Source organism: Phyllostomus discolor, chromosome 1, assembly GCF_004126475.2.
Source record: "Phyllostomus discolor isolate MPI-MPIP mPhyDis1 chromosome 1, mPhyDis1.pri.v3, whole genome shotgun sequence".
Classification (NCBI taxonomy): domain Eukaryota; kingdom Metazoa; phylum Chordata; class Mammalia; order Chiroptera; family Phyllostomidae; genus Phyllostomus; species Phyllostomus discolor.
This window is the reverse complement of record NC_040903.2, coordinates 182,556,145-182,573,580: the sequence shown is the minus strand read 5'-3', so window position 1 is coordinate 182,573,580 and position 17,436 is coordinate 182,556,145. Positions and strand designations below refer to the sequence as shown.

The 17,436-nt window shown below is 33.3% G+C and overlaps 1 protein-coding gene across 10 annotated transcripts in view; it reads right to left on the bottom strand.

Annotated features, from left to right (window-relative positions):
• KTN1 (kinectin 1) overlaps positions 1-17,436 on the bottom strand; it is a 110,785-nt gene that overhangs the window by 20,430 nt on the left and 72,919 nt on the right. For 3 of the 10 annotated variants that reach the window (XM_036010280.1, XM_036010292.1, XM_028508268.2), the window contains exons 21-33: positions 17,360-17,428; positions 16,334-16,371; positions 15,573-15,663; positions 15,364-15,432; positions 14,224-14,261; positions 13,525-13,615; positions 13,167-13,235; positions 12,238-12,275; positions 9,764-9,854; positions 7,279-7,347; positions 6,201-6,238; positions 4,463-4,553; positions 2,331-2,417 (exon numbers count right to left, since the gene is read on the bottom strand). In XM_036010280.1, the coding sequence (XP_035866173.1) occupies positions 2,331-2,417; positions 4,463-4,553; positions 6,201-6,238; positions 7,279-7,347; positions 9,764-9,854; positions 12,238-12,275; positions 13,167-13,235; positions 13,525-13,615; positions 14,224-14,261; positions 15,364-15,432; positions 15,573-15,663; positions 16,334-16,371; positions 17,360-17,428 (879 nt within the window). The remainder of the gene's footprint in view (positions 1-2,330; positions 2,418-4,462; positions 4,554-6,200; positions 6,239-7,278; positions 7,348-9,763; positions 9,855-12,237; positions 12,276-13,166; positions 13,236-13,524; positions 13,616-14,223; positions 14,262-15,363; positions 15,433-15,572; positions 15,664-16,333; positions 16,372-17,359; positions 17,429-17,436) is intronic. The other 7 variants (XM_028508270.2, XM_036010285.1, XM_028508269.2 and 4 more) reach the window with 4 other exon arrangements.

Sequence of the window (17,436 nt, the reverse complement as noted above, 5' to 3'; positions counted from 1 at the left end):
ATTTAAATGTGATCTTTGAAATCTATTACAAGTTTAAGATGTATACACTTCAAGAAAATCTAGTAACATGAAAATCTAAAGTCACACAATAAAAAACTAGAGATTAATCATATTTTCTATACACAAAAAGCTGTTAACTGTATTCAGGATTAGTGGCAGGATTTAAAAAGAGATCCTTTAATGGAGTATTTTAAATAAGCCAAATAAAGTGTACTATTTCTGAGGAATATACTCACCTAACTGCACAAAATATGGTACACTCATTCAAGGACAATGCTTAACTGCCGATTCAGAGACAATTAAGAGGTCATTTTTTACCAACTGACCATAAAAATGGCAGAGCAGTATCTAAAGACAGTCACTTAGGAAAAGAGACCCTGTGAAACAGAATGTTTTTCAAAAACTTCTGAAGGGAAAAAGAGTCTAAGGAAAATAAGTGTCTAACTTTTAACCAAGAGGCACAAAGATGAGAAGTTACTTTTAGTTTGTATTAATAAATTTTAGCTAAAAAATTTTCATTTGACAAAGTAGTTTGGTTGTGGATACAATTTCCTTTCTTCTGTAACATCTAGAAGAGGTCCGACAATTGAAAACTGAATCATTATAATTTCCTTATTATCTTAACCTAAGTGTAACATATGTAAAGTATCTTTCTTGAGAACCTAACCTTTATAGTAGCTCCTCAAGAATATTTACTCTTTACAGCACAACTTGTGATTCTGGGTGAATCAGTACCACTTTACACCTATGCTGAGGACTAGATTCCATCAAAATAGGGAAGGATTGTAAATTCTATTTCTCTATAGATTATTAGCTATGCAAGAAGCCAGCATGCGCTTGGTGGTAAGTTTTCAAATGCAGGTAAATTCTTATTCTCATCACCAAATACATGATGAAACATGGATAAACTCTAGCTTTTGGAACCATAATATGCCAGGATGCCTATGACAGGCAGCAAATAACTTCTTGCAGAGTGATTAAGAAATTAGTACTTCCTAGATACCCAGTCTAGATACCAAAGTATCTAGATAACAAAGTATCTACTTAGATACCAAAATAAAAGCCAAAAGGTAGCCCTTAACCACGAAAAACAAAGTTTTAAAAACAACCAGAAACTATGCCAGGACCCCCAATGCTGACAGCACTGATTGCAACTGCTCCCAATGAAACAATACCCTCCCTGGACTAGGTTTCTCTATTTCTCGGTCTAGATTTCTCTGCTCCCAACATCTGCCAGCTGTCTCAAGTTTAGGATTTAGTGATAATTAGGGCCAGGTAGGTAAGTATATAAGTAAATTTCCATTACATGAAAGGAAATATAACTACAAACATATAATGATTAAAAAAATTATTAAAACCCTACTTAAAAAAAAAGTCCTTCAGATGTCACTAAGACTTACATTTAAAATTCGACAGATTACCTGGGCACACAAAATACTTACAGAATGCTGAACTAAATCACATAATTAATGAGCTTTATAAACCCATCTATAAAATTTACTACTACTATTCCACATTTATTTTTGGTAGGAATTTTCAAAACGCTTGGCTAATCTGGCACATTCAGTTCTTGCAATCTTTAAAAACAACTTCTTATTTATAATTCATTAGAAATCTACAAACCCATGAAACAACTTGAGCTCAAGGAGAATATCCTGTATCGCACTGAAGACAGGGAGAGATGCTTCAGGAGTACTACACATACTCTGGTCAAGAGAATTACCCCTTATATTGATATTCCATACCAAACATAACACTGGTATCCTTACTGCCCAGCCACTTCCAAACCTAAAGTTTAATTTTATTTCCCTCTCTTGTAAGGAACCATCCCCAATAACATACCAAGAAGTGATCTATTTCCTGTACTTTTAAGACGTATTATTTTCCACCTTGTGTATCTTGGGGTGCCCCAAAGAACCTAGGAGAGTTTACTGTGTTGTAGGTGCATCCTAGGCATTTGAATGTACTTCTTAATTCAGTGAGATATTTTTGGCTCAGGATTTTCATCAAAGTTTTAACAACCAACGCAACAGGCACACACTGTCTATCTCACAGGAGCTTACATGGGAGGCACAGCTCTCCTGAGACTCTTCAGCTTAAAAGCAGTAATCACCAAAGCTTAAACAATCAGGTAATCACAACAAACCAGCATGCCCAAAATTAAAGCTTCAAGGAGTAGATGAAAAAAGCAGAGATGGCAGAGATGATAAATGTGGATGGATAAGATTTTATATTTAAATTGCAGTATAATTAAATGCTTTAGTCTGTTTTAAGACAAGCTGCAGATTTTCTCTGTTCAATGGATTGCTTCTAGGAGTTAGCATTACAACCTTGGAAGTCTTGTTCACTTTGTCCTGCAGCATTTTTTCAGTTGATGCCAATGCTTCCATTGCTTCCCAGTTTTTCTCCCGAAGGTCCTAATCATTTTTAGAAAGAATGATTTCAGTTTATCCATTATTGAAAGATTTTTGCTTTTTATTTCATCACTATTTTGCACTGCATTTAAATGCTGGTTACTGCAAAATTATTTCAATGGAAAAATATGTATATTAGCAAAAAATAAAAAGCAATGTTTAGAAATTTGAATGAGAAAATAAAGATGCCCACTTCGCATGTTTTAGTATTCACACCAAATATGCCAGCTTTAAAGTAGTTACTGTGCACATGTGACAAAGAAGAAAGCATTGAAAAGTAAACACACATACCAAGATTACAAATATGATTTCAGATACACCGAGTATTAAAGGATTAAGGACAAAGCAAATACATAAGAATGCAAAAGGCTTTACATGTGACTTTTAAACAAGGCCTTGTATAACTCATAGGACTTTCCACTGCAGCTAAATATTTTTTTTCTGTAAATGTTTTATTGAATTAACACATTTCAAGTCTACCTAGGAATGACATAGTAACTCACAGTGCTTCTGTATCTTTCTTGGCATGGTCAAATGTGTATGTCATAAAGCAACCTGACATGAACTGTGTGAGCTACTTGATCCAGGCAAACCAGGAGGCAGGAAGGCTATAAAACACATTCTCTTGGAAGAGAAACAGAGGTCATTGGAAACGGAACTCTGAAAGATCTAGTTTAACAGCATTTCATCAACAAATACAAGGACAACTGCTCTCTCAGTCGTTCTCCAGATTTAGAAATCCAAACAGATTAAAAACAAAAAATAAAAAGCCAATAACCACCATTTATTGAATACTTACTTATATGTTCCCAACACTGCACTTGGCACTTCACATAAATCCTCACTGATCCTCACAACAACCCTAAGAGGCTTTTATTCCCACTGTATAGATGGGGAATCCACAGCTCAGATAGTTTAAAAAAATAGGTAAAGTGTACACAACAAATGAAGTGGCAGAACTAGCAATCTCCTTGCCTCCAGTGTCCTGGCTCCTTTCATACACATCAGTGCCTCCAGCGCTGCTGCTGCTGCTGCTGCATTAGAATGGCATTTACTGTGCACTCTTTATCTCAGAATCCCAATAATAAAACACAGTTAGGATGTTAGCAGTATATTGGCAAAATCAATTCAGGTTTTGTGGCCAAGCGATACCATTAGTAACGATGCTATTAGTAATGTTACACGAATACAGGAGGGCAATTCCCATACCTAATTTTGACAAACTCAGAGTTGCAGGGACATTTCAACTTGTTAAATTCATAAATTAATGCAAACTTTGAAAAATTTTACTTTCATTAGAAAATACATCAGTTTACTATCAATATCCCCTTAGATTTCATTAACGTTTTTAACCTTCCTTAAATCTTAGCAATTATACTTTTTTGTGCAAAAAGTTCTTCTCTACCAAAAATGTTTGTATTTTACTCACAGGTATCACCTTCTGGTCAGAGAGAATTGAAGAAATTCACCTTAATTCACTATTTAAATTTAGTAAGAGTATCAGGATTTATACTTCTTAGAGCACTATCCATTCCCATTTCAGCATAAAAGTATTCAGGTCCTAACATGCTTAATTCCCCAAATTTGAACCACCTTAGTTTTAAAAAAAAAAAGGAGGTTCCAGAAAACTTTGAAAGATTTAATTACTGAAAATACTCTGTTTGAATACTGGCATTACTTTTAGTTTACAAAGAGGAAATACCTTGATTTTAAAATGCTGAACTGAAGGAATAATCTTCCCAAATAAAAGTTCAATAGAAAATCAACTATATTTTAATAAAAAATTAATCTGAAGCTGAAATAATTATAGCTTCAATATTTTAAATACTATTCAGAGTATGCAAATTGGTCTTTTCACTTATTCATTTAAAAAAATCTGTTCTCCAATAAAATTACCCCAATAATCCTCCCCCAAAAAGCTATACACAAAATAGTACTTACAAAGATTAAGAAAAATCTAAAGTAAAAGATTTTTTAAAAATTCTGAACCATGATACTTCGGTGAACAACTAAAAAGAAAAGCTTTACTCCAATAAAGATATGCTTACATTATTTTTCTTCCTCTGGTGTTCAACAGCATCCTTCAAAAAATCTAACTCATTCTGGAGACCAGTTATTTCCTTCTCCCTTTCTGAAATTCTAAACCAGAACATAAACACATAAAACAATATCTTAGGTAAACAGTGAATATTTGTTACTACAAAATAAAAACAGCAAGTAAATGATGCTTTGAAAAATTCATTAACTTAATAAGCAAACTCTTTAAGCCTAGATACTATTACCATAGAAAGCCTATCCATGAATTCTTACTTTCAGAAATAATTTTTTAAATGACTTTTTACAATAGGACATGCTGACATTTAAGTGAAATTTCATTAAAGTGAAATCATCCCCTAAAGAAATGGTTCGTGAATATATGAACTACTGTAGTTGTAGTTATTTCTATTTTTATCTGGGGTAGTAAAGTAGCTATTCTCAGAAGAGTGAAACTGATGTAGAAGTACTCTCTTAAATATATTATTTTTTTCCAGAAGGTAATAAAATCAGTTGTGAATTTTTTAAAGTGGCTAACCCACAATAAAAGTACACTATGAATGCAGGGTAGGTATTCCCTTGTTATTTTCCTAATGGTCACAAGGTTCTTGTTTTTCTGCTTCTGTTTAATGAGTTAGTTCCCAGAAATGAAGAAAGCAATGGCAAAGAGTCACAATTCAATTCTGTTATACTGGAGAGCAGCCTGAGTAACAGGTTAAAGTACACATGTTGAATAGCTCTTCCTTAAGAATAAGGTTCTATATAAGGGGTTGGCAAACTAATGCTCTGAGTCTGTTTTTGTATGGTCCTCCAGCCAAGAGCTGATTGTACATTTTTGAAAAATAATATACACATACATATACATGGAACAGACCTGTGTGGTCCACAAAGCCTAAAATAGTCCCCATTAGGACATTTATAGAAGTTTGTCCACCCTTGCTCTATATAGTCAAACCCAAGACTCAATTTTACAGTAAATAATTCTAAACTGGTAAACCACCAACTTTTTTTTAATTTTATTTTAATCATTGTTCAAGTACAGTTTTCTCCCTTTTACTCCCAATCCAGCTCCCCTCCCAACCCTCCCCACTTCCCTCTCATTACCACCCTCCCCCTAGTTTTTGTCCATGTGTCCTTTAAGTTTGTTCCCGTGAACCCTTCCCATAAACCACCAACTTTATAAACAAGCCGTAATGATAGAACATTTGGATACTTATATCATCTGTCAATTAATATGCTCGACATTTAACATGTTGAAACATACCTATCTGAAATGACCTTTAAATGTATGTAGCTTCTTACAGAAAAATACAGGCCAACAATAAAAAGTTTCAGTTAAAAAAAAAGTCTCCTTAAAAGAGAACAAGCATAAAGATTATAAGATTTTTTTAAAATGCATTAAGCCAAAATTGTTCTTCATTTAATTCCACCATGATAAAAGAATAAATGTGAAAATTTAGGTTAAATAAGTAAAGCCTTCAAAAAGTATAATTTGTTTAATTTGATTCATGTTTTCTGAATGCCCCAAAAATAAAATCTAAATAAAATGTTCAAAGAAATACAAATACCATAAAAAGGTACATTAGCTCAGCCAAAGGCATAGCTAAGCTCTACTGATCTGTAGTTCAAAAGCCAAACAGAAATGTAAAAATTGGGTGACCATTTGTAGCTATATTAAATTGCTTGTTTTAGAACTATATAGTACACAAAAAGTTACCACTTCCCAAATTATGAATCAAAATTATTACTTACATTTTTAATAGTTCTTCATGTGGGGAAAAAGAAGATGCCTATTAAAAGAGTTAAATGTTATTTCAAAACAAAGCTTTCTAGAAGACTTTAAAAACTTGCCTCTTCTCAGATATAAATTTATACAATGCCAAAGGTAGAAATTACATACATTCTATATGTTGGCAAGCAATTTTAATATAAACAAGTACAAATTTATAAAAAGTACTGAGTCCTAAATAAAATCTTCACCATTACTACATACTTAAACTCTTTAACAAATACTTATCAATTTCCCACAAGGCACAAAGGATGAGTGAATACCTTAAAATTTTCATACTGTGTATTTTCTATTTGACTACACTAAGCTTCTGAAAGTCAAATAATACCACAAATGAAGTCAAAAGAAAAATTACAGTTAACTTGCCTGTAACAAAAAGATTTTATGTAATATATAAAGGTATACAGCCCTTCACACATATTTGTTCCTTAATGACTACAATATCTCAAATTAAACTACTATATGCTTCTTTTCAACAGGAACTAATTTTTTTGCTCCTCAAAATGTTTCCTTAGTTTATTCATATAGGTTATAAATTAATTTAAAGGACATTTTGATAACACGTTTAAAATTTTTTTTATTTTAACCAAGCAGAATTATACCTCAAAAAAGTATGTGAAACAGTGGTAAACTATTACTTATAATATTACACATTTCTTCTTTTCTCTCCAATTATTGATGTTTCATTTGAGATAAGGAGTTGCTGGGTATACACATAAGTTGAAACTGACCTCTGTGGGATTTTAACTGACTTGCTTGAAAAAAATTCTAGAAGATCTGAAAACACACACACAGACACAGAGTAGATCTGGAATACAGATCAACTGTTATTTGTACATATTTTATAAATTATAGATTTTATCTTGGATATGGCACAGCAAATTGCTTTGGTTTTCAGGAAGCCTGATAAACACATAAATAAAAATGACACATACTTTGTTCTCAATGAACAGCCAAAATGGTAAGAATACTTGTAAACCACCCTGCATTATACAATTTTTCACCATATAAATCAATGGCAAGTCACCTACCAGTACTTACCTGTTGGCAGTTCTGTTGTTTAAGCTGCTCAATTTGGGATTTAAACAATTTGTTTTCATCTTGTACCTCCTATTTAAACAAAAATTAAACATCAATACCTGAACAGAGCTTTTTATTTCCTGTATAAACTTTTGAAACATATCCTGTAAGCCAGGAAAATTCTAAAATAGTAAAAATTTTAAGAGGGTATAATAATCCCTAATTATAAAATAATTAAATTATTTAGTACTAGTCTGAAAGTGGGTATGTCTCAATGGAAGAAAACAAAATCCAGAAACAGACCCAAATACCTATAAGAATTTAGAACCGGTGGCATTTCGAACCGGTAGGACAAGTTCTAGTGATACACTGGGCTAGATGCTACTTTGCCGTGGGGGCTGTCCCGAGCACTGAGGATGTTTCACAGCACCCACGGTCTCCACCCATTAGGCACGACAGCAGCCTTCCACTGGCTGTGGTGACCCCGCATGTCTCCAATATTGCTCAGGGCCCCTTGGGGGGCAGAACTACTGAGGTAAAATAATCCTATCGTGGATTATTCAATAATGTGGCTAGCCTTTGTTTTAAGTTAAAATGTTATTCTAATAACTTACTCAAAGTACCTAAGGATAAAACATCTAAATAAAAATAAGTTGTGAATATATTAGAAATACGTGAAATGTTTTTATGATCATACCATGAGAAACACCTTTCATCCCAAGACTTAAAACTCAAAGAATTACCTACATTGATGTACAAAAGATTAAGACAACGCCAAAGGTAAAAATTATGTATATTCTATATGTCACCAAGCAATTTTAATAAAAACATGCACAGATTTATAAAAAGTACTGAGTGCTAAATAAAATCTTCACTGTTACTGTTACTTCACTGTTACTCTTTCACTATACACAAAAGTTTTAAATTTCCAAAAGAAAGGGAAAAAAACCCACAAACGAAGTCAAAAGAAAAACTTAAGCAAACAAATCACCTCACACATGCCAACATTAATTTCCCTTACATTAAAAAGGATCTTACAAATTAGTAAAAAGAGTTAACCCGGAGAAAAAATATGGGAAAAATTAAAGGCCAATTCATATGCAAAGGAGGAGTGCTTAACATCCCTCACAATCAATCAAACACTAATTAAAACAATCTGACCATCTACCAAGCATAATACCAAATGTTTTCATCTTTGTCGGTGCTGGAGAGGATGAAAAGGAAATGGCCCTCAACTGGTGGGAATGTAAATTAGTAAGAGTATTATCCAACAAATTTAAAACGAGCCTGCTTGGGAGGGAATGGGATACGACAGAACCAACACTTGGAGTATGATGTGAACATGAGTAGTCAGAGACAATGCAGGCTTCTAAATCTGGTATCACTTCAAATGAATGCTCTGTAAGTACTTTCCACATTAACTACATGAAGGTGAGGATGTACTAATTTTCTATTTTAACTACCTCTCTCAAAAAGGAAATTAAAAAACCTCTGCAGAAAACTCTGAACCATAATTTCACTTTTAGGAATTTTAGGTATAGATATACTAGCAACAGTATTAAAAATTTGTGTGCAAGGATATTCGCTGTAGAAGTACTGTAACAAGAATCACAACCGTAAATAATCTAGGTATCCATAAACTAAGATGACACAACCATAAAACAAAATTCCATAAAGGCATTAAAAGTGAAAGAAAAGTGTTTATGTGCAGCAAAGATCTCAAAAACATTATTAATGGGAGAGAGGGAGCAAAATACACATGTATGATTAAATATAAAAAACAATTAAGTATACATGTATCAGGGTGCAGAGCAGAGGTCCCCAAAAATAGCAGAGCATATTCCCCACAAACCTCACTTGGGGGAAGGGGGAGTGGATGATTCGCTACATCCGTAACAATGACAAGTAATAGCTGTGCTGCTGCCCCAGGGAAAAGGCACATGTTTCCCTGAACCACCACAAGGAGACTGAGGACAATGTACCCCAGGATCCTGAAGGAGAGAGCTGCTGCAGTGGATGGCAACTCTGAAACACACCAAGAGCATTTTCCAAAGAGGACAGAGATCTGCGTGAGCAACCGGCTTAAGAACAGATAAGGATATGGGAAACTTCTGGGCACGATTTTGGCTTACAGCCTTTTGGGTAGCAAGGGAAGTGCTGCGTTTCGCGACAGAACAGGGCACTGAGGAGGAGTGCTCTCAGCACCGCCAAGTTTGGAAATCTGTAAATAAAAACCTGTTTTCTTCAACACTAATTGTTGGGTCCCGTATCAAGGTGCCACGTGGCTGAGCCCCGGTTTGCTTGGTTACATACACACCTGTACATGGGCACATTCTCAAAAGATATGCAAATAAATGATAATAAGTGATCTTTGAGGAATGAGACCCAGAGCTAGGTGGGAGGGAGAGTTATTCTGTATTCTATTTTCTTTTATAGTAGTTAAAACTGTTTCAGAAACATCCAAAGACAGTAATTCACACAATTAATTTTAAGTAAGCATATTCACCTGTAGCAGCTTCGTTTTGCTGGAAAGATCACTGTCCCTCTCATTTGGCATACTTTCTACTCTCTTCATTCCATTTTCCTTTTCTTTCAACCTAGAATTTTTACAAAAACCTTATATTTAGTTATACACATAAAAAAGGATAACCAAACTCCATTATCATCTGTAAGATAAAAAAAGATAGCAGAAACAATGCCTATCAGCTTTCTTCCCATATTACACCAACTTATAAATGTTTTAAAAGACAATTATTTCCAGAATTATTCAACTCAAAGTCAAGTACATCCTAAAACTGCTACAATTTATTTCATACTTAATAGTTCTTAAGGAAGTACAGCTTTATCTATGAGGAAAATTTAAAATGAAAGCCATAATTAAATTAAATTTGGAATACAATTTCATTCCAAAACCTTTGTACTGAAAAGATGCTACAAATAATTTAATCTGGTTGTCCCTAATCCATCATAGATACATCTCACTATACATACAGACCACGTAAATCCCAATTTCCTTTGTCACCTTAAACACAGACCTCTCTAGCACAACACTTAACAATATTAAATGATCTATTTAACTATATACTTCCTCAGGCAGAAACCCATTTCAGCTATTTCAGTATTCCTAGTGGCAGAAGGCACAAAATAGGCTCTGAAATATTTGCTGAGTTGAATATTATTTTTATCCCATCTTAATCTACAATTTCAACATGTTTATTAGGTCTACTTGAAAAATCACAAAAAGCCTCCTGGCTGGTGTGGCTCAGTGGATTCAGCGCCAGCCTATAAACCAAAGGGTCGCTGGTTTGATTCCCAGTCTGAGCCCATGCCTGGGTTGTGGGCCAGGTCCCCAGTTGGAGGTGTGTGAGAGGCAACCACACATTGATGTTTTTCTCCCTTTCTTTCTCCCTCCCTCCCTCTTTCTCTAAAAATAAATAAAATCTTAAAAAAAGGAAAATGACAAAAATGCATACACAAACAGTAAGAACTAAAAAGAAACAACAAATCTTAAATGCATATTACCACGTGAAGGAAGCTAATCTGAAAAGGCTACATACTGTGTGACTCAAATCATATGACATTTCTGGAAAAGGCAAAATTATGGGCAGTAAAAAGATCAGAGACTGCCAAATAGCTGGGGGAGGGAAGGCAGGAAAGGTGGGAAGGTAAAGAAGGGGAGGGATGGAGAAAGGGGTAGGTGGAACACAGGAAGGAGACTTTTAGGACAGCAAAACTATTTTTTTATGATACTGTAAAAATGGATATGTTATTATACATTCCTGAAAATCCATATAATGTACAAGACAAAGAATGAACCCTAATGGAAACTATGAACTTTAGTTAATAAAAATATATCAATCTTGGTTCATCGATTGTAACCAATGTGCCACTAATACAAGATGCAAATAATAAGGGACATAGTGGAGGGAGGTATATGGGAAATCTATACTTTCCTCTCAATTTTTTTACGTAAACCTACAACTGATTCCCCTACAAAATACCCTAGTAATTTAAAAAAATGTGAAGTAGAAATAAATCTAAAATTACATACTTTAAAGACCTATATACTTACTATAAATAGGCCACAATCATATTCTAATCTATTACCAAGCATGACAAAAGCACCTAGACAATTATACAATACCCACAAGATACACAATTAGTTGTACAAATGAGCAATTTTAGTGCGGAGAATAGAGACATCTCCTTTGTCTTCCTGAAGGCAATGGCCTAATATAGATCCTCACTATCTTCTAAAGACACAGATTATTAGGCTACTTCTTAAACATCAATAAAGACTGATGACATCACATCAAAGCAAAAATCTCTTAAAAATAATTCTAGAGGGGACCAAAAAGATGAACTTCAGGTACCCTTTTCACCACTGTAAACTGATTTAAGAGAACAGACTTTATAGGATAAAAAATTTTCCAAGGCAAACATCTACAAAAACTGATACCTCTTATGCTAATCACATACAATATTTTTACTACTCTGCACAGCATACCTGCTATAACAGCAGATACCATTTTCCCCAATAAACAAGTTACTTTTATAGAAAGAGTACTTATTATCAAGATTATGGTTAAAATTAGCATCTAGTTAATTCAAAGATATTCTTTCAAATACTAAAATAATTTTAACTTGAAATAATTCTAACCTCTGTTTACAAAAATTGCATACTTTGTTTTTTTGGGGAAAAAACACAAAAACAAAACATAAAACCAGTCTATATGACGCGGAAAGAATATTTCAGAAAAAGATTTGAAGGGTTTGTAAAGAATAAAGTCTCCAGATATCTGAAAGCACTTAAAAGGTCCATGTTTTATTATACCAAACAGAGACTTTGCTTATGTGCCTCTGGACTACAATTCCTACTTAATGAGAAAGTTAATGACATAGAAGAAACTCGTTAAAATATTCAAGCATGTTCTGAAAAATGAGAGCTTTCTCTTTAAAATGCTGGCTAAGTATACTTACACAGTCCCAAGTTCTTCAAATTGTGATGCAGAACATACCTAAGAAACAGATTCCCATTTTTAGTTCTAACATTAAAAGGATCAGGCACTTTAACATATATACATATATAGAACACCTCACCAATATAAAAACGTAATTATATGTGATAAATTTAAGACTGTGTCATTTATAAAACAGAAACAATGAATATTAACTTAATTTTTTTTGAAGGTTTTGCTTTTTTATTTTTAGGTTTTGCTTTTTATTTTTTTAATTAACAGACTTTTTAGAGTGTTAAGTTTACAAAAAATTAATCGACTATTACAAAGTTTTAACTTAATTTTTATTATCCATTTTTTAAAATGATTAACATTAATACACCAATTAAATACAGATACTTAAGGATAAACTTAATAGTCTACATGAAAATGTAAGGACAGAAGTTGCTTTTAGGCTTAGGCTAACAAATCAAGAAAAAACCAACTTGACAGTGATAAAAGTTAACTTATTTTATCAACAACAAAGCTATGGTACAGCAATAATCTTTTTAAAGGTAAAAAATACATCTTTATTAATCAATATTAAACAACTTTCTAATTCCACATCAGTAATTTCATGAAGTCTACGAACATTTTTAAATTTATTGGGGTAACATTGGTTAATAAGATTACATAGGTTTTGAGTATACAACCCTATGATACATCATCTGTATATTGCACTGTATACCCACTACCCAAAGTCAAATCTTCCATCACCATATATTTCACCCCCTTTACCCTTTATGACCCCCCACATTCCCTTCCTATACTATTGTCTGTGTCTATGAGTTTTACAATAATTTTAAAAGCAAAGAAACTCAGAAAACATATTACCTTCTTTGCTTTCTAATATAGTAAAATCAATATTTCTCATTTTTATTGTAATATGCTGGTAACCTGTTTATACTCTACCTCTTTCAAGTTATGTTGTGTTACATCCTGAATATGAGCTTTCAAAGATTCATTTTCTTCTTGAAGATCCTAAAAAAGAATAGGTATGAATTGAATTGATATTCCAGTATAAAAGAAGTTGTTTAGCCCTGGCTGGTGTGGTTCAGTGGATTGAGTGCCAGCCTGCAAACTAAAGGGTCGTTGGTTCGATTCTCAGTCAAAGCGCATGCCTTGGTTGTGGGGCAGGTCCCTGATGGGGGGTGTGTGACAGGCAACCAGGCATTGATGTTTCTCTCCCTTTATTTCTCCTTCCCTTCCCCTGTCTAAAAATAAATAAATAAAATCTTTGAAAAAAAGTTGTTTACTTTTATCTTCTCACCTGTAACCATTTCCCCCTATTGACTAGATCTTTCTCCTTCTCTTCTAAAACAGTCTTCATGATATTCATCTCCTCCTCCTTTCCTTTTAATCTGATAATAAATTTAAAAGAACTATCAATGAAAATGTTATAGGACAATACAAAGCAAAAATACTATATACCGCAAAGTATATTTTAGGTTGTATTTATAGCCCAAACTAATTAAAATAAGTTAAAAAGTTAATATTTTAAGTGTAAGGACATACAAGATTTTAGAATATCAAAATAAGAAACATAAGATGATTAAACCCATCTATCACTATAGATCCAGATATTAAATAAATCAGGGTAGCTCTACTCTCACCCCATACCAAGCTGTTTAAGTCAATACAAATTTAGACAGCTTATTAAACCTGGTTTGGGTATGAAATATATGGCCAGTTTCACAGTGGCCATTAAAATGGGCAAAAAGCATCATCTTAATTTAAAGTCATATTCAGATTCTAAATCATGAAAAATAAAACTTCCCACTCTATCCTTATTCCCATAAAAAAAATTACAGGTTAAATCCTAATATAAACTTAAGACCTTGAGGTTATAATTTGACATACCCTAAAATATTACTTGAAATCAAACAAAAAGGAGCTTTGACTTTAATTATAATTGCATTGAACTTGCTGAAAAAAGATACTAATGAGAAATGAAAGAAATGGTACTTACAAGTTCTGAAGCTCCTGAACTTGCGAAGTGATACATAACTGAAATACAAAGAAGAAAGTAACTCATAATCCTTTCAACTTGCCTTATTAAAGTTTTATGATAAACTTTAAACTACTTTAAACTTTAAAATACATTCCAAATTACAAAGATCCTAGCTGAATTATTCATGCCAAAATGAGATGTTTTAATTTTGTCATTTCTTGACTCCAAAGACAATAAGAGCAACAAATTAAAAATGTAAGGTAGGAGGGCAGGTGGTGGTAAGGAATATAGTTATGAATAATGAGTCTAAATAATGTGATATTTCTGTAATTGTGAAAATTAAAACATCAAACTGCCCACATACCTCCCTACCATATCAGAGCTCGTTTTTCTGAGTCTTCAAGGCCAGCTACTCAACAGCACTCTGTATTGCCCCTCTTTAATCTCCTATTCTTATCACACACAGTTTATAATAGAACCTTTCATCCCCTATAGTCCCCCTTCAGATCTTGGCTTAGATGTCAATTCCTCAGGAGACTTTCCTGACCTCTCCATCTATATTTAGAGGAGTCTTATCTTTTCATCATAATACTCCATTTCATTCAGCACATTATCTTCAATCACTAACATAATGCTTTGACAAGTAGGAGGAACTCCAATGTTGTTGAATGAATTTGTTGGATGAATGAATGAATCATCTCTTCCATGCAATCTCACCTTTTTTCAATGAAGCCTTATTAAATTCACCAAAACCCATTTCCAGTAACCACTCCTACCTCTGAAATCCTCCAATGAAATCTGTACTTTGTCCCAAAGGCAAATATTGAGCAATACATATTCTATAACAAAACATTACAGTCCATGCAGTTAAAAAAATGTTAAAAGATTTACCAAAGTGTTATGTGTTTTAAATTGGTAAACTAAAATGAAACAATACAGAAAATTTCCTAAAAAAGAATCTTTAAGAGTTCAAACACAGTGATTAAAATATAAAGAACATTTTCTCAAATCAGGCAAAAAAATAAAAAGTGAGTAACCCAATATACTTACATCACACTACTAAAAGTTTTTTTTCCCAAGTAACAAGAAAAAAACCAAAGAGCTCATAAATACACATACACTAACATATCTGTCATGCTATGGCTCTGGGATTTTTACCTGTTGAGCCTTTTCAAGCTGGACATTTCCTATTTCTTCTTTTAGAGCCTCTATTTCCTGTTTCAAATCCTTGACAATGACAAAACAGACAAGATTGGACAATGGAAACACAGAAATTGACATAAAATGCAATGTACAGACAAACACATGAAATTAAATGGTATTCACTAAAGTCGATAAACAAACAACAGTTTTCTCTCTCACAATACCTGAATAGTTTTCTCCTTATTAGCAACTTTGAGGAGTTCAGCTTCAAGAAGTTCTTCCACTGACTTGATCTTTCCATCTTTCTCATGAATTCTTAAAGAAATGCAGTATTAAACTTGAATAGAACTAAGAACAGCACCGAATCATGAAAAAGCTCACCAAATGAATTCTCTCCATTTTAAGTAAAATAACAACATATCAGGCATAGTAGAAATACCTAAACCTCTTTCTAAATGAGAAATGATCAGTAACTACCAGGTGACTGAACCCTATGCGCGCAAGGAGAAGCTGGTGACATGCTTCGAAAGTACACAAAAGAATAGAAGACTTGTACCCTAAAGAACAGTAGGGAGAATCAAGCTCCTCTCAACAATACTGGCCCTTAGGGCAACAAAACCTGTGCCAGAACTTATACACAATTACGACATCAAACTTTACAGACATCTCAGAAAGAAGATACTATCAAGGAACTTATCTCCCTATCCCATAAAGACTATTAATCAGTAGTTCCTACCACAGAAACAGAAAATTAACAATTCAATGTCACAAGTTAGGAAATTAAATGGAATCAATTATGGAAATAAATTTTTTCACAATCACATTGTACTGGGAAAAGCACAGCTTACTCCATCAATGAAAAATTCTAGAGTGAAAAGTAAACTAACACACATCAACTATTTCAACTGCACAATAAAACAAGATTCACCAGCACTAAGAAAACAGACCAAAAGAGGAAAACCAGTTTAATATTGTCATCACTTACACTTTTTTAAGTTCTTCAACTAGAGATGCAAAAGAGACCTGGAAATAGAAAGTAATCCTAGTTAATCATTTGGTCAAAATATATATGGGTCAGAAATAGAAAATATGTTATCTTTAAATTTTCCATTACACCAAAATCCAAAGGGGAAAAGTAAACCCAGGAATGAATTCTTACCAGATTTTAATGTCATAATTATAAAAATGAGAAGCACTTTCAAAGTAAGCAGCTTTAAGGCTACTTATGATAAATGTAGGCTGAAGAAAAAATCAACACATAAATGCTAAAATTATAGAATAATTCTAACAAGATAAAGAGAAAATTCAACTAAAAAATTACATAATTTTTGCTCTTGTGTGACTCAGTGGATTGAGTGCCAGCCTGCAAACCAAAGGGTCCATGGTTCAATTCCCAGTCAGGGAACATGCCTGCATTGCAAGCCAAGTTCCCCAGTAGGGGGCGCTCAAGAGGCAACCACACATTGATGTTTCTCTCCCTCTGTCTTCTCCTCTCTAAAAATAATAAAATCTTTAAAAAAAAAATTACTTAATTTTAAATGAGTTTTAAATTACCATTATTTAACCAAAGCGTCGCAGGTTCGATTCCTAGTCAGACCACAGACCTGACCATGGTCTGTGGTCACAGCCCCCAGCAACCGCACATTGATGTGTTTCTCTCTCTCTCTTTCTCCCTCCCTTCCCTCTCTAAAAATAAATAAAATCTTTTTAAAAAAATTACCATTATTTAAATGAGTCTCACTTTCTATTCGTGTACTTAAAACCTTTTATCAGTCATAAGAAGCAATGACGTCCTATGTAGAGTACTCTACCTAGTGCTTGAGATACAGTCAGCATCCAATAAACTGCTGCCTCTACTACTGATAAACAAGTCACTAATCATTTAGAGTAAAACTGTAATTGACAAATTCCACTTTGCAGAAGGCAGAAACAGACAAAACAATATATTCTTGCTATGTTTGAATGTAACAGGTTTGTTCACTGTTTTAAAGAATGGTTGCAGGATCATTACCTGATCATTTTGCTTAGCCTTTAAGTCTTGAACTTCTTTCATCAAAGATGAATTTTCTGTTCTTATTGCCTTTTTCA